Genomic DNA, 18,682 nt, shown 5'->3' on the forward strand with positions numbered 1-18,682 from the left:
GGATAACTGTTTGAGACTTAAAGATACTTTTAGTCCCAGCTGATAGAAGTCCCTCTTCCCTATCCACTCCCACTCCTCCCCCCAGTTGCTTTCCAGAGTTATAGTCAAGCATCATATTTACTTGGCAAACATCTGGGCTGGGTCTCTGGCCATTATCAAACCACCAGTCCCAAGGAAGTCTAAGGGAAGCTCAAACAACCACAGGAAACCAGGAGTCTTCCCCCCACATCTCATTTGCCTACGATTTATATGATGAAACTATAGGGTAGACAGGACCCTCTGAATTCATGCCTCAGGTGGTTCTTCCAGAGCCCAGCTGCTTGGCAGGGAGAGAAGGGGCTTTCCAGTGCATGTGGTCATAGCAGAGCTCATATCTTATAGCCCCAGAGACCTCTCTCCCTTCTCCCTACTCCCTTCACCCCCACATTTGGAAAGGAAAAAGAACATTATATATATATATCCCTAACATTCTAGCTTCCTGAAATATTATGTTGCAGTTTTCCCTTTATGTGAAAACTTTTTCCTCCTGTCTGAATACAGCATAACTGGTGGTCTTTTCATATTTTCACAGTGGACAGTCTAAGTGTGTTTCAGAGCAGAATTCTCCTGATGGCAGGAGAAGTGAGAGTCTTAAACAGGGAGGTGCTCTAAGAACCCAAAATTCTCTGAACCCTGCCCCTGTGAGTTCATACTGAGATGGTCTGACCTCAGGAATGGCAGAAACCTCAACAATGAGGTTATTACCTCCTGTCTCAACAGGGGCATTTCATCAGAGTGCTCCTGAGGGGGTGCTCTGATGTGCTCATGGTGTGCCCTGTTAAGGACAGGCACAGACATTCTGAGCCTCCCATTCTCTCTGAGAACAGGCTCCCTTCCTCAAATGAAACAGAGAGATCTAGAGTCCCCATCTACTGCTTGAAGGAAGGAGGGTAGCACGGGGGTATTTTTATTGTTGCTATCTCATGATACCAAATATGTGAGCTATTAACTCCCAATCAGTTGATTTTTACCTAGTAGTTGCAGCATCTAATTTTAGTAGAATCTGATAACAGCATTGTTAAAATAATCAGGAACTCAGATTTGAAAAGTAATTCCCCCCAAATTATGTCCATGTTAGGATTGTTTTGCCTTTCACCCTTTCAATGATTTCTTCCTTCATGTCATGCTCATTTATTAAATATCTACTAGAGCATACAGCCTGGCACACAGCAGGCACTCAATACATTTTAGTTAGTACTATTATTACCCAAGCCTACCCAGCTTAGGTTGGAGTTCTTTTTTTTTTTTTTTTGTCTTCCATTTTCTACCGTGATCATGTTGTTTTCTCAAAAATCCATTCTGGAAAGGTATATAAAATGAAATCTAGTAATAACAACAGAGTTAATTCAGTGTTATAATTTCTCTGCTTTAAAACATGTTCTCCCAACTTTTACTAGGTGCTTAGATACATCCACCACTGTTTTTTTAAGTACTTTACCTATATAATCTCCAATTTAATCTTTAAAAAAGGTAAATGGTAAAGCCCATATCAGAGCCCAACTCAAGTTTGATTCTGGAATTCACACTCTAACCTCTGTGATATCTGCTACCCAGGATAAAATCCAAACTCATGCACTCAGAATACAAGGCCCTTCACACATTAACTCTAACTCTTTGACCTTTACTCCCTCTGTTTCAGCACATATATTCTGTTCTCCAGATGCCCCCAAATTTCTTGCAATTCTCCAAATACACTCACTCCTTTCTACAGTATTACACCTTAACACATGCTATATCTCTACCCGGATCCCTTCCTTTCTCCATTTACCCATCTTCTCCAAACCTCATTCCTGTTCTATCTGGCAAACTCCTACTCAGTTGTCAAAACCCAATTCTAATGTCAATTCCTCTTTAAAGCTTTTCTAAAATTCTTAAAATCTATTTTCTATATGTCTAGGTTCATAACTCTAAAGTACTTTGGGTTTACTTCTGATATTGCATATTATTTAGTTGCCTGTCTCTTTTCACTAAACTTGAGGTTTTTGAGGGCAAAACATGTCTTGTTCAATTTTACATCCTCAGTACCCAAAGTGAAAGGGCTCAATTGATTTAATTGGCCAATCAGTAAGAATGCATGGAGAACCTTTCAGTATGTAGTTTTAGGGATCCAGAAGTGTTCAGAATATTAAATAATCTGCACCCTAAAGGTACTGACCTTAAAGGTAATTTTTATTTACTTGGAAGGATCCTGCAAGAGCAATAGATAAAAGTATTAAATCTGTAATCCAGATAATAAGGCCTAGGTTTGGACACAGGAAGGAGAAAGCAACATGATAGGCAGTTTCAAGTTCAGGTTTCTAAAATTTCTAGAAGAAAACTTCATAAAGTATATGCTGAATAATGTTAGACTGAGTGCAAGAGGCACTCCTTGAGCAAGAAAATAGAAAAAGCAGAGATAGGAATATGGATGAAATTAATTTCACCAACACTATATGCTATATGTCCTTCTTGGAGCTTCTTAGTGAATAAAGGCTTGAAAATTTCCACAGAAATTCATTTAATTCTGTTTGACTTATATGGCCCTGGAGCCATTTATTCATGAGTCATTTTTTGAGCTTCTCCACTTTATATATTGTGTGCAAATAAGTTCTACCAACTTATACAAAAAACAAAAGAAGAAAGTAAATATATTTCAAGTAACAGAATAATTCTTGCAATCTTATTATAAAAAATTTCCTAGGGGAACTTATTTTAAGTCTGACAAAAACTCAGTCTCATTAATGTCTGGTGATTAGAATAGAAATTACTAACTGTATTAAGTGCCACAAATATAAATCAGTTTCCTAAGTTCCTTTGCCTGTTTTCCCTAAAGTATCACTAACGTGAGTATATTCTACTTATGTTATTAAATTGGACAGTTTTCACATGTGGAAAGCATAATATGAAATAGTAACAGTACTGCTTGAACTACATGGGTCTCTCATTTCAGTTTCTGTTCAATCCTCTTCCAGTCTAATACCCCTTTTGTTGGAAAAAGGAGGAGCTGGTCGAAATCTTTTGTGATGCTGCTGTCCTTGCTTGTGAAATGCATATTTTGCACATAGATAGATAATTTAGTAGCCATATACAAACATTTGTATATATTTTGAGGCAAGAGATTTGATAGCTTTAATTTCCTATAAAAGGGGAGAAGGAAATCAAAATAGTTTCTGATGAGACAAATGCGAAGCCAGGTCTTCATGTCATCAACAGTTCAAACTCATATACTCCAGAGGAAGAAGTCAAAGTTAGGGGCGTATTAGCCTCTAACATACAGGTTAAATTTTGCAATAGCATCCACCTAATCTTATTACCATATTCCCATTAGGTAGGGCATATTGAATTATGAGCAAAAGCTATTCAGCAGAGCTAAGTGCTCTGGAAATTTGAATCACTACTTCATCTAATTCCATGTTTTATGAGTCATCATTTCTAGCTGATTCTTCAAACAGAAGAATTCTTTATTTCTAAAAATGTTAATTCATCACTTACTATGCATAAGGCACTAAGATTCATACTGGAAATTCAAAGAGATCTGAAATAGGGTTTCTCTGCCTAATGATTTTTGGCCATTAGAACTTCACATGCCTTCACAGCAACTATGCTTTCTTTCATAAGCCTATGTCTCCCATACTCGTAGAACCAGTAATCAATAGAAAGTCGTGAAGTTTAGTAGCCTATACAGCAGGATTTTACACCTTACATATTTTCTCCTTTTGAGTACACAAATCCCATGAACCTCTTTAAGCATCAGTTTTACAGTCTGTAAAAAGGACATGATGTTGATAATTGCCTCATGCACTATTTTGAGGAATTAAAAATTGCATGTGCAGTTGTATACATGTTGGCTATTTGTGAAGAATGTCTATCCAGAGGGATATATTTCCTTTATCCCTCATCCATCAATGAACATTTAAAGTCGATTCCACTTTTGGACACTGTGAATAATGTTGCAATGAATATTGGGGTGCTAATACCTCCTTTGAGATCCTAATTTCAGTTCCTTTGGATGTGCCGAGAAGTAGGATTGCTGGATCATATAGTAATCTATTTTTAATTTTCTGAAGAGCTTCCTGTTTTATATAGTAGCTGCATCATTTTGCATTCTCACCAACTGTGCACAAGGGTCCAAATTCTCCACTTCCTCACCAACATTTTTATCTTTTTTTACTAATAGAGATCTTAACAGGTGTGAAACGATTAGACTGTTTTGTACACTAAAAATATCTGTTAAGTGGGTATATCTTAAGTGACCTTGCCACAGTGAAGGATGGATAGAAGTTAGGAAAGGATGCAGACAGGGAGGGTGGAAGGAAGGAAAAAGAAATAAAGGAAGGAAGAAATGGCAAACATAGTGTTAAGCATATGAAACATCTCAAAGGAAGTGGGACTAGAACTGACTTAGCACCTGTGGCATGGGCCCATTTTTTTATCCAATAAAAAAATAATCAAGCAAAATTGCCTTTTTAAGCCAGGAGACAATAAGCATGTTGGTGGTAGATCTCCAACCAGGATTCAAGGTTCTAATAGAGAGCAGTCTTCACACATCAGATTTCAGTTACATTCATTAGCTGAGGTGCTTTAACATTAAAAGGCATCTTTTGCCTAAATAGAAGTCATTTTTTCATCAACTACTAAAAAAATCCTGGGTTGTTCTCTTATCCAACAGTCCCCCAGGATTCATCTCTGCAATGTTTAGGTCAGTGTTGATTCAGAGCTTTGGAAATTTATCATCAGGTCATTTTATGGACACAGACTTGGGGGTTCCTGTTTCCTTGGATGCTCCACAGGGGTATGTCTTGTAAGCCTCTTAGTTTTTGTGTACACTTAGCAGAGACAATACCACATGGTGGCAATGACTCTGGATTTAGGGTCAGATCTGAGGCACTGTTCTACCTTTCATTTGAATTGCACATCAGTTAAATTCCATAAGCCTCATTTTTTGCATCTGTAGTGCAGGTTAATAATACCTGTCCATACCAGGCATACAAGGTGATAGAATTAACTTCATTTCCCAAACACTTCCAGTCCACCTACTCAACGAGACACCACACTAAGCACAGGAGATGCATGTGGCTGTTGCCCTTGAAGGTTCCAGGCTTAGTGCAAGAACAGGCTTATAAATTAAAAGTACCACTTGGTGAGTGCTATGCCAGACAGCTGTTGTTGAAGGTCAACTATAACAACATAGGTGAAAATGCACCGTGAGGTGTAATGTTCTATTCAAGGGGCAGCTATTATCTATCATTGCAGGACTCATGTTCTCTTTGTCATCAATCCCAAGCCCATGTCTTATTAACATTTAAATCAAGCTGGGTTTCTCCACAAAGTCTTTCCGGCTGCACCAGCCCCCAGAAACAAAACAGCTGTGTCTTCTTTTGCTCTCTTTTTATGAAATTATAGTCTGGGCTTCATAGTGATTGCTGGAAAAGATCATTTCCTGTTGGGAAAAAAATGTTTTTTTTGCTTAGTTGAAGTATCTCAACTAAAGCCTAGAACTTAAGTGTCACAATAAATAGTTTAGTTTTTAAGTTTGAGTCCATGTTACTGCGTTATGGATCAAAAAGAAGTAGCTTAATCCAGGAAAGAAAACTCTGTGATGAACCAACACTATGCCTCTGCTTAGCATATGCTCCTACATTACATCTTTTGTTAGATGCCTTCTCTTTATGAGAACCTGGGTCCTCTGATACAGTAACAGCTGTATCAGAACCATTAGGTGCTTTAGTAACCTACTCTGATGGACATGCAAATGTTGGGAAAGCCTCCTGTTGCCCTTAAACCCAGAATGGTTTAAAATAGGGCTAAGGGGGTTCTCCTCCCATTAGGAATTTGTTAAAGACTAAATGTCTAGTAAGAGACGTTCTCTGGGGGAATTATCAGAGAAGCATGCAGCCACTGTTCCCTCTCCAGATACTTAAAAAACAGTCAAAGTTCACCCCATAGGGTTTTTGGAAGGGTTTCATGAGATTTAGTATGTGGAATTAGCTGTTTTGCCATAGATGCAATATACATGTTAATTGGATTCTGTTTATCCGTGTTATTTTAACATTCCCCTGGCTTTAGGGCTTTTTAAGCTCCACTTTATTTGCAAATCCTTCCTTGAAACTTCACTCTCCAGTTAACAGAGCTTTTCTTTGAATTCCTCTAACACCAACAAGAATAACTCAATGGGCAAGGACAGATGTCTTTTCCTTTCACCGTAGTTCTTGTACCATTATATTCATTTTTACCACACCTAATAGTATTTTAACACTGTATTCCTCCACTATTAAAACAACCTTCTAAATCTATCCTGGACACCACTGTCTTGCTGGTGTCAGTCTTCTTTGTTCCTTATTAATTGAAGGACTAAGTATTTTAACAGATGTTATTAATTAGGCCTTAACATTTTCCTGAAGTGGGACTAGGTCTGGGGCCAGATGAGGAATAAGGTCAATGGATAAAGTTGTGGTGAGGATGTAAAGATTATGGTGTGATTTCTACATTCAGTTATTTTTGTGGAGCTCAAGAAAGAGGATCAAATATACCTAAAATGTAAAATGACAAAAGACAATTCTTACAGTTGAAGAGCAGCATAGAAAAGAAGCCATGAGTGTTTCTTTATATATTCATTCATTTATTGAACAACCCTGTAGATTATGTATGTCTTCAATAACTAGACCATCTCTCTGGTCTAATACATTAGATTACCTGTCTACTCCAGACACTGACTAAAAGTCCAAGGTTAATTACTAATGAATTGTTAAAATAACAAAAGGAAGAAGAAAAACAATTCTTGTAAATCAGGGATGATCATGAAAAATTTTAATTCTGGACAAAGAAGTCTAAATTCTACTTTCTGATTCCTTTCACTTCTTACTCCATCCCGGCAGAGTCAAACTGGATTACCGGCTATCTCTTAGAATCTTCTTTCTAGATTTCTGAATTTGTGTCACTGCTCTTCTTCCATGGTGACAATGACTAGCACTTTTTTTGGATTTTGCCATAATCTACAAATTATTGAAGGTCTAGATGCAATCTGTGCCCTGTGGACAGGCAGCATTCCCTGGCCACTCCCCTCCTGCTGGAAATGGTTTCTTCCACTTGTGAAGTTTTGAATCCCTTGTGATCTGTACCCTGTAGGAGGCCAGTGAACTGACTGACTTCTTGCACCCATACTTCACCACCCTTCACTCTCCCTGCCTTTAGCAGCCTTCCAACCTGCCTATCTGCTGCTCCCTTGTTTCAAGGCCCTAGGGAAAGTGGAAACAAAATACTGTAACTCAAAATACTGTATGTTTATCAAAATACTGTAACTCATACTCTTAGCCTTTATATGTATCTTCTCTCTTGAATTCAATTTTACACTCTTTGAGGGAAGTATCTTATATCAAACTCTCAGCCATGATACCAAAAGTGCTCAAGAATCAAAATCATTTGTGAAAGTATCACATACCATTTGTTACCAACATTAGTTTAAATATCAAAATTTTCAAAGTAGTGCAAATTTAAGATAATTCCTGAAATTGCACCATTCTCATTTACTGGCACTCTAAATAAGTCACGGAGAAAATAAGTGTTCTACACATACATAGGACAACTGTCTTTTATTGGATCACAGCATTTTTCAAAAATGCTGAAAATTGCCATACAATATTGATTTATATGGTTGTAAGCTTTAAGTGCCTTCATCATTAAGGCATCCAATCATTATCCTTGATAAGTACAGGTGCTTCATCAACCTGTGCTATTTACATTAACAACCAGAGATGTAGGGTGCTTCCTTGAGACTGCAAAGTTTATTCCTGAGAAGTACTGAGACATAGGGTAATAAATATAAATCAAATGACTAACTTATCAGTTTTAAAACATATATCATCACCAGATAACATCTGAGGCTTCTCTTCCATAAAATAAAGACAGCTCACTTCAAAAGGCAAATATGGACAGTGTACTATTATGGAAAATGGAACTGGAAATCATTAAATGGTATCAGTCCCACTTTGCCATTTTCTAACCATGTAATTTTGGGCAAATCACCTATCTCAATGAGCCTCATTTTTCTCATTTTTGAAAGGAGAATAAACTCATTGATCCTATCTACTTTGACAATCAGTACTTATAAAAGTTGTTTTTTAAAGCACTAAACAAATATAAGGTGCTATTGCTTTGATTATTGTGTCTGTATTAGGTAATTTAATCCTGCATTTCCATTTACTCAAATGTTTTTCTCTGTACACACATCTCTAATGCCTGCATCAGGATGGCCATTTAAACTGTTTTTGTTAGTGAGATAGCTATTTACATCTGTTTGTTGTAACTGGGAAAATTTATATGGGTGATTCTTCCATTTTCTTATATTTTATGGTATATTTCTCAGTGTAATCAAAATCAAGATGCCAGGTCTTAGACAAGCCTCAGGATGAAATTCTTCCTCCTAATTTAGAATGTCTGAATATAAACAATATCAAACTCCTTGGTATCTTTTAAACACTGTATTTCTACTTCGTAATTTAAAGCAAATTATGGAAAGCAAAATATACTGAAAAATAGTTTAAGAAAAGGTGCCAAAAATAGAACTGCAATGGCAGGTTTTCTGCTTATAATATTCTTAATTCATCAAATTCCTTTATTGACCTAATATTTTCTGATACCATCCTAAAGACATATTTGCTAATGACATTAACAAGGTGTTTTGTTTTTTTTTTACTTTCTGTATTAGGAAGCTTATAATCTTACTATGCACTCTCCCTTGGCCATCCCTCAACTCAAAAGCACAAATAAAAGAAGTTTAGTTATATAACTTTCTTATAAAAATAACTTGTTGATTTTCATAGAACATATTGTATTATTCTAATGCCCTGAAAGTGTGCAGTTGAAGAAGGTACTAATAAACCATGCAACAAAAGAGAGGAAAATGGCCTGTTTTAAGAATTTTAATTGCTTATGAAATGTTCTAAGAATTTTAATTGCTTGTATGTTGTTAATAAAACCCTAAACAAGTTTTGAGGGAAAAAATATGCAGATCATTCAACAGCCATTTAAAATGGGCATGAAAGTTCTAAATTCCATAGACTTTTTTGATGGTCAGACTCTCTTAATTACTATTTGCTTCCTAACAATGTGCCCTGGCAGAATGCTCCACTTCCTGGAGGTTTTTGGCAAGTGAACAGAGAAACTGAGAGAGGTCATTAAGCTGACATTCATGGCCTGCTTGAAATGAATTATTTAAGCATCCCACATGGAAAAGAAGAGGAAGAATAAACTTTAAGGAATAAAGGTAGAAGGTGTTATTTTGGCAGACTCAAACTGTAAACAAGAAATGAATAAATCTAACCCTCAAATAACATTATCAAAGTGCTGCTTTCTTTTTTCCAGAAATAAGAGCAAATTGTCATAAAATAGATTACATAGTATTAGATTTGACAAAACGGTTTAATCGGTACCTAGAAAGAACAAGAAATTTTTTAATTTTGTTTTGTTTTGTTTTTGGCCAAGTCGTCTTCTTTCCCAGATGCAGCAAATCCTTTTCTCTGTTTCTCTCTCTTTTCCACTCCTCTTTCCTTCTCCTTCTCTTATGCCCCAAGTATTCAGTGGGGAAGGTGAAGTGCTATAAAAAGGTAAGGAAAAGTTCCCTTTCCTTTTTTTCAGCTCAGGCTCCTAGAACAAATGTATAATCCTGAAACTAAAAATAAAACTAAAGTAATAATGAACAGCACTTTACCTGGATTGAATGGGAGGTTTGATGGTGATGAATAACCCCTTGCAAAGGTACTGTACTTTATACCCTCATGTGTATTACCCTTTTGCTTCCTTCCTGAAATCATGTGAGATGAGCACGGGAAGTTTGTTTATTCCATTTTACCAGTAAGTAAAGAGGCTCAACAATGTTAAGTGATTTGCCCAGCATCACTCAGGGGTCAGATCTTGGACCCACATTCTGGATCCACTACCCATACTGTCTCAGTAAGCTTTCATCACTGAGACGTTTCACTAAAACAGATTTATCTGTACAAAATGTACAAAAAATAGGTGCAGATGTACCGAATAAAGGAATACACACTTCCTCTGTGATTTTCATGATGGATATCAAGGTCTGTGCTTTTGTACTTAGTTTATGATCTTTTTTATCTGTATATATTGAGCACTGTTGATGACAGCAAGTTACATAAAAAGTAGAAAGATCCATAAGACAAAAGAAATAGAATTTCATTAATAGTGAATTACTTTAAAACCTTAATTCTAGCAAACAATTCAGTATGATTTTTTTCCATGAAATGAATTTATCCACTCAATTATTGGTCCAAAAGTATTGAGCACCTACCATATTTAGTCAATGCACTGGCTACTATGGATAAAATAGGAAACAACCCTCTGTCTGTGCTTTCATAACACTCCATCTAGGAGATGAGATGGACATACAGCAAAGACTAAGTGCCTAATGTGGGGACTAAGGGGTGGGGTTAGGAAAGCTTCCCTCAAGAAAAGGTAATTAAGGTAAAAAAAAAAAAAGATAGGAAGTACTTAGGCAAAAAGGAAGGAAAAGGCAGAGAGGAGGACCACAAGGAAGAGCATTTCAGGAAGAAATAAAAGGTCAAACAGGAATTTAGGTGAGTAAATGTGATCACCCAGGGAGACAGTTCAGTGTGGGAAAAGACAGGCCACACACCAAACCCTGTGGAACTCCAATTCCTGTTATAGTTGGTCAGGTTAAAGAGGAACAACCAGAAATAAGTGATGGCTTTACCATATATTTTAATTTGCACTGAACTGAATTCTCTGTTCAGAGCTCTACAGGGTCCTAAGTATATTGTTATTTTCTGAAACAGTATTCAGGTGGAATACAAAAAGTAACATTCTTAGATAACCTTCTCCTTACCAAAAGCTTTTACCTACATTGCCTCATTTAATCCTCACAACAACCTGCTCCAAATGATACACTGTCTTTTTTACCACAGCTTAAAGAAATTATCATTTTCCAAGCATCCAGGATGGTAGATCCAGTATTAAGAACCCAGAGTTTAGGATCCTTTGTCCATTGCACTTTCCAGGGCACCACGAAATGGGCCTGTTAGTTTTAAAAATCCTATTCATCCTTCAAATGCTTATTAAAATTTTGCTGTGTGCAAATGAACAGATAAATTCCCTGTCTTCATGGAAAGAAAAACTACATTCTACTAATAAACAGAATAATGTCATCAGCCAATGTTTTTCTTAAGAGTTCCCATTTACTTCAGAGAAAAAAACTCTTTCATAACCCAAGGAATGAAATGAAGCACTCAGATTTGGACTCCATTTCTCTGGTGTCTCCTGTGTCCATTTCCATTGTGGTTCAAACTGTCAGGTCCTCTCTTGCCACATGCCCACATGCCCACAGACATCGTGAGCAAAGGCATGGATGGCCAGGAAAGATGTCAGTCCTTTGTGCAGATTGGTTGGTTAGGATAGTTTCCTTCTCACACATATATCCAAAGGTTTTTTGGGTTGTTGTTGTTGTTGTTTGATCTGCTATTATGTTTTTGAGTATGGCTACATGTGATTCCAAAGGCCATCACTGTTTCCTCCCATAGTTATGTTCCATTAAAACTTCTCCTCATTGTGAACAAGAACTTCCCTAGAGCAGAGCACGGTAGAATAAACACAGTTGCGCTTCTGGCTTCTAGGCTCATGCTTTGAATTAAAAATGGCCTCAGTGACCTGAAAGACTAACTGTCCCCCCACCCCAGCATTCTTGTTTCTTATCCTGCTGGTAGGACAGAAACGGTGTTGTTGGCAACCATCCTTCCAATCAAATCCTAAAAATAATCTGGAGTGTTTCTTTGGTGCCATGCTCCAGAAGCTAGCACACCTGGGAAGAAGAAAAGTAATGCAACTGACAACAGAAAAGGGAGCAAGCCAAGTGAATGCAAAGTGTGACACAAACCCTGAAACCCTCCCGAAAGAAAAGTTAACAGGTGTCAGGGCCCCATCTGCTACTGGGGGTGGGGGTGCAGAGCAACTTTCAAACCTGGAAATAACTTGTCCTTCCTTTACAGGGCAAGGGGTGGAGGTCACCTCACATTCTAGAATTCTGAGGACACCAGGTGGCAATGTTTTGGGTAGATTAAATGGAATGGGATTTCAGAGGAAGGGGCAGAGAGAGGAAGACCCCAAAGTGGAAAGGGACACAGGAAGAAATGAAAAGCAGTGTGGGAAAGAGGCAAGAACCATGATGTAAGAGGGGCTGTAGAAAAATGGTCTGTTATCAAGGGGGGGTGTCCCCAGAAGAATGGATTTGGGGGTTGCAGACAGCCCAAGACAGTGGGGCTCCACACACAATTCTGTCCCCAACCTGCTAAAGGCAGATTACACTTCCAGCAAGGAGGCCAAGGGAGCAATAGGAATCCAGAGAGAAAGGATAGCTTCCTGTTAGAGTTTTCCGTTTCCAAAACACTTGTTGCGGAATCACTGCAAGGAGCAGGGGACAGAGTGTTTGGGACATGCATAGCTGTATCTTTGAAACCCAACCCAACTCCTGCTTAGGGTATCTGGCAAATGCCCTCGGTGAGTCCTACACACAGATAAATTACTAACCACTGGCTGTGATGATATTGAGTTGCCAAAGCCTGTGTTCAGAGACTGCCCAAGGCTGTCTAGTTCACAGTGCCTAGAACAGAGCTGTCTGGACATAACCAGACCCCTCACTGTAGAGATCTTGGATTTCTTTGTGGTGGGAAATCACACCAGGACCTCTCCATATAACATCCCCGAAGGTCAGGCCTCATTCTCTTACCATAGTGAGGTTCCTGACAGAGGGTCTGTAGTTAAGAGACAGTTGTGCCATTTTTAGTGGTAAGGAGAGTACGGTCAGGCGCTGAGGCCGAGCTACCAACCCCATCTTCTTCAGAGCAGCTTTCAGACTCCGGGCGGTGGACACGGAAAGGAACCGCATGGGAAAGAGAAGAGGGAGAACGGCCCTAAGAAATCAAACATCAGACTACACTCACCAAGCCTCTAATTTGAAAGCAACATGCTAGGTGCCAAAGGCGCATCTTCCCTCTTAGAATTGTTATTTAACGATTAGGCCTAAAAGTAAATTTGTGAGGAAAATTTCTGTGAAGAAGAAAAGTTCTCATTAATTAGAAATTTTTTCATGTGTTCATGGAGTTTGTACGTACCAGCAGGTAAGCCAGACTAAGTAAAACCACGTTCAAAGTCAGGAATTTGGATATAAATCCCCCATTACCGTTGGCTGGCAGAATACAAACTAAGCTGGATCCACATCTTATTTCCTGGTAACCCTTGACTCCTCCTCGTTCCCTCCCCTCGGATGATTGGGTTGGTGAGTTGAGGCCCTTTCGGAGGCTGACAGCTTTAGGAAGACCTTGCACCAGGCACTTAGGCACAGCGCCTCAAGCCTGCAAGCCCTGGCGTCCATGCTTGCATCACAACCAGATGTTCCCCTCACAGGTGGGCTCAGAGCTACAGCAGAATCCCCACAAATACTCCTTTACCTTTACTGATAACCCCTTTGACACACTTCGTGGTAGTGTTAACCAGAAGGCCAGATACAATAAAGGAGCCCTTAACTCACAAGGGGCACACAAAGGCCACTTCCAAGATCTCTTGCCCTGGCGTCCTTTCGATGCCGTATTTCCCGAAAGGACAAGGAAAGCCCTGTCCATCCGGCTCCCACGACCGCCCACGGCGAGGGAAGCCCTCCCGCAGGGACGTCGCTGAGTCACCTGTCTTCCTTCTCTCCGCAGCTCCAACGGAAAATCGGTTACGTGGGCCCAGAACGAGAAGAGCAGCCGCGGCCAGCACCTTTGGCAGCGGCTGTCGGTGCACATCAACAGGAAGGAGAACCCCAACCAGACGGCCGTCATCAAGCCCTTCCCCAAGAGCACGGAGAGCCGCGGCCCGGGCGCGGGCGGCGCGGGCGCGGGCGCGGGGGGCAGCGGCGGCGCGGGCGCGGGCGCAGGGCCCGGAGGGCCCGAGCCGCCGGACGCCGGCCCCAAGGCGCTGTACGACGTGGCTGAGGCCGAGGAGCGCTTCCCCGCGCCCGTGCGCCCGCGCTCGCCGTCGCCCATCCGCACGCTGAGCCGCCGCGCGGGCTCGGCCAGCCGCACGGACGACGACGCGCCGTCGCTGCGCTCGGAACCCGCGGCGCGCAGCAGCTCGTCGCAGGGCTCGCTCATGGAGCAGATCAGCAGCGTGGTGACGCGCTTCACCGCCAACATCAGCGAGCTCAACTCCATGATGCTGTCCACCGCGGGCCCCGGCGCCGGTGGCGGCGCCCCGCTCTGCTCGTCCTACCTGATCCCCACGGAGATCCAGCTGCCCACGACCATGACCACGTTCGCCGAGATCCAGCCGCTGCCCGCCATTGAGGTCACGGGCGGCGCGCAGCCCGCGGCGGCCCAGCCGGCTGGGGCCGCGGCCCGGGAGAGCGCGGCCGCCGGGCCCGAGGCTGCGGCCTGCAAGCCCGACTTGGAGGAGCTGGTGGCGCTCACCCCGCCGTCCCCCTTCAGAGACTCGGTGGACTCGGGCAGTACAGCCCCCAACTCGCCGGTGTCCGAGTCGGCCCTGTGTATCCCGTCGTCTCCCAAGTACGACACGCTGATCATAAGAGATTACTCTCAGAGCTCCTCGTCGTTGTGAAGGTCCTTGGAAACCACGCTGGGACCCGCCCGCGCAGCGCGGGCCTCCCGTTTCGCACGGACACAGTGACGAGCAGAGTCGCCTGGTTAAGACCCGAGGGAGAAGATGCCCAGAACACCTGTAATGGAAACAGGAGATTAATAGTGCTATTTAACATCAACCGACGAAGACACCGACTACACATCTTTCGGCAGATTTTCTTCTAGTGGCCTTAGAAAACATGGGCTTTTAAGAAACACCGCTTATAGTTTTGAGGGCTGACAAGGAGTCTGTTGAAACACTTTGATACCAAGTGCTTTGCTCCTGGGAAGCAATGAGTGTGAAACAACCTAACGGAGGGCAAAAAGCATGGTTAATAAGCAACTGTAAAAAGTTTTGTTCATTTACTTTAATTCTTTTCCCAGAAGATTCTTTGCTTCACCAAACATGAATGTACATTTTCTAACAAACTCAAAATCTGGGACCAAAACGTCAACTTTTCTCTTCTTTTGTTCTTTCCTTTAAAGACCTTGAAAATCAGGAACTTGGGCTCAGCATTTACTGAGGCGTTATTTGTGGGTGTGTCCCATTGCAGAACACAAAATGGACGAGCGCGCCGCTGATGTACGTAAGGCTTTTACCAGGACTTTCCTCTCCAATTTAGTTGTGAAAACCTCTTTCAAAAGCCTGCATCTGGGATTCCACCTAGTTATTTCAGTTCACCTCCATTATCCAAGAAAACCAGTGGAAGATTTCTTGACTATCTCACCGTGTTGCCAATCAATACTGGAGTAGCAAAAAAATATTTTCTGGAGTACTGTTTTGTAATTCCCTCACTGGGGTGCGTTGTGTAGCTGGAAATTCTCTTTATAATAATAATTCTTGAGCTCCAGCCTGGCTATCTCTTTCATGAAATGTGGACACTCCTTATGAATGCTGTTGCATTAGTATTGCCAGCTAAAATATTAAAATATGCATTTGGGCTTCTTCATCCTTTCTTTTGAGAACCTGATGCACAAAGAGCTCCTCTGTCCTCTTCTATTCCCACCACTGGAAGAACAGTCCATAGACCCAATGAAGAAGACACTGTCATGACTGGAGGGACTGTTGTTCAAAAAATTAACACAATCTTAATACACTGGAAATTTTAAACTGTGTCAAGTCAACTTAGCAGAGATTTAGCTATGCCAGTGAGCAGTGATTTTAACTTTTCTGGGCTGCTTAACCAGGGCAGCTATGAACTATGACAAATGTAGATTTTTCAAAGCAATACAGAATACTAAAACAGAGGAACCTTAATGAATATAAACCACAAAATCTTTCTTAGCCATTCCAAAAAGAGGCAAAGCAATTATTAATATTTTCCTTTTTAAAATATTCATATGATTTTGTGCACTTTACATACTGTCACTTTTTAAATACTGTAAAAAACATTTAAAATTAGAAACACATGTGCTTTGATAGGCTCATATAGGTAGAATTCATAGCTCAATACTTGCAACCACTGTCATCTCTTTCTTCCTCCCATTACAGCTATCCTCAGGTGCCAAATGTTTTTGATTTTTAAATAAGGATAGTAATAAAAGGAGGAGGTGTCCTATAAATTTAAAGTTCATTTGGCCCAGCCTTATACTAAAGATAGCCTTATGAAAAAGATTTGCTGCGAGGCAGAAGTTTATTTTTAGCAGAGAGAAAAAGATAAATACAACCTTTTTCCTTTAGCTCAGTATTCTTATTTTGGTATATAGTTTTTTATTTCACATCTACTTTAAAAGGAATTGAGAAATGAAAATATATCCATTGACATACCCGTTCTCCACTTTTAAAAGTTAAATATACTGCTTCACTTCCCTTTCCTGACATCTGTTCTTGCATTAAATTTTAAATCAAATCTTTCAATATAAAACATTAAAGGCTTACATTAATGTACTAAAATATTAATTTATAAAAATCAAACCTCCCATGCCAGATTTGAAAGTAACATCTTCAGGGCACCCTGATCCCAAATGTTAATAATGAGACTCTTGAAACAGTAAATCTAGCTAAGGTTTATGGTGTCATTGAAGTCATTGAAAGCAACTGTCTGTCTCTACTTGAAAAACAAATGTAAATGTTTTGAAGTATTAATATCCCTGGATCCTCATCACAAGGGTGGCATTGACCTGGGGATTATTGTTTTGATTTCTTAGGCACTGAAACCTTTCTAAATATGCTCTACTCTCTTAAGTTTTATAATTTGTTTCATAAAATCCTTGTTGATTTCCATTTTATTCTCAAGTACAATCAGTTTCACTGTGTTGACCAATAGAACATTTTTTAAACTTTCTCCATAATCAAATTCTTTTTCTAATTTTTTTAGTAGCATACTTCTTTAAAAGGTATATACTACCTTTTGAGAAAATTCATTAGAAATTAAAATTTAATGCAAATAAATTACCATCTGAAAATTCTGTATGAAATTATCAATTGTAATAAGAAAAATGATTTATCCAACTAGAGGAAAACAAGATGTATTTTTCTCTGTATTTCTATATCCTTTGCCACTTGATTCAGTACATTGTATAATACATAATATTATTAGTAATGCATTCTTGGGATCTTTTATTTTGGAATGATGCTAACTCTGTCTCTTTGCCAATTCTAATACCAGGTTCCAAGTAATAATTCTACAATACCAAGAGAACTGAATATTCATTCTAGGGCTAGGATATGAACTTCACAATTCATTTGGGTACCTATTTTCACTGAATTTCCTTGAAAGCAGTCTGTTCCTGGACCAACTGATAATGCAGTCAGAACCAGAGTGACTGAAAGGAAGGGGAAAGTACAGTGAAATGCTAAGGTTCAGAAAAGTTACCCTAAAAGACAGTTTGGTCCCAGGATGAAAAAAAGAAGATCTGGTTTGAACAAGTTATACGGACTATCTAAGCAGTCCATTCATTCTTCTATTTTGGGAGAGGAATGGGGACAGCCTGAGAAGATCATATCTGGATTGGGATGAACCAACCGTCTTTCTGGGTTAAGCGTAGGGAACAGAAAGGAAGTGTGGAAAGGAAAACCATATGTCACTTGATTGAAGCAAAGAACAAATTGTTAGTAACAGTCTTTACCAAGCAGCTGCTGTTACCAGCAAGTGATCAGGAAGACTAGGAGCTATTTCTGATTGTAAATGAATTATATAATGGCTCTGCTGCAGTTCTGTGACTTCCAAACCAGGAATTTAACAGTTTTTTTGAAAAACAAAACAAAACAAAAAACATTTCCTATGCTAGTCTCCCAGCAAAATGTACATGTTTTGGAGACTTGAGAGGTATTATCTGAGTTCACATTTAGCCACAGCTTATTAATAACCCTTGAGCTGTCTGAATCTCTATAGTTACAACTTATAATTTTATACTGTGAAAAATATACAGATCAGTGAAAAGTATAAAGATAACTGGAATTCACTTTAAAGAGGCTCTGAGGCCTGGGAGATTCTCTACTATCTGTTGAAAAATGAGGCATGTATAAAACAGTTGGCTGAATTTCACTGATCTTCCCAATGTGAACAAATATACTATGTATATTGTGTGTATTTCTAGAATTCAATGGCAGCTGCCGATGGTGTTGTAATTAGAAATCTATATAGAATATAGATGTTTTAGAGAGATGGTGCCAATCCTAAAAGATCTGTGTGGGCTACAAGTGCTTGTATTTACTTTTTTCTGCACTTTAACTTATTTGGTTTTAAAGTTGTGTGCTCGTATCTGTTCTTTTCTGTTGCTGCAGCTTGTACTATTAAAACAATAGAGAATGTTAAATTATTTTGATGTGAATTGCAAATGATTTTTTTCATAAAGTTTAACATTTTTATCAGCATTGTTTTGCTTTGTACTTGTATAAATGTGTTTTATTTTAGCATTTTAAAATACACTTGCCTGTTTCTCAGTTTTCTAAATCATGTTAGAGTTGGTGTTTGTGAAGTCACTTTTCAAAAAATATTAAAAAAGAAACTATGATATGACCTTAACGTTCTTCCCTTTAAGTGTTTAGAATGTTGTCTTAATAATGTTTTCAAAGACCC

The 18,682-nt window shown here is 39.5% G+C and overlaps 1 protein-coding gene across 2 annotated transcripts in view; it reads left to right on the top strand.

The window, feature by feature from the left end:
- The window catches only part of LOC118931779 (metabotropic glutamate receptor 5), a 121,503-nt gene extending 103,026 nt beyond the window's left edge, over window positions 1-18,477 (top strand). For both annotated transcript variants that reach the window (XM_057507148.1, XM_036924544.2), the window contains one exon: window positions 13,746-18,477. In XM_057507148.1, the coding sequence (XP_057363131.1) occupies window positions 13,746-14,640 (895 nt within the window). In that variant the 3' untranslated portion in view covers window positions 14,641-18,477. The remainder of the gene's footprint in view (window positions 1-13,745) is intronic.
- Window positions 18,478-18,682: the final 205 nt, after the last annotated feature.

Source organism: Manis pentadactyla, chromosome 9, assembly GCF_030020395.1.
Source record: "Manis pentadactyla isolate mManPen7 chromosome 9, mManPen7.hap1, whole genome shotgun sequence".
In the NCBI taxonomy this organism is placed as follows: Eukaryota; Metazoa; Chordata; class Mammalia; order Pholidota; family Manidae; genus Manis; species Manis pentadactyla.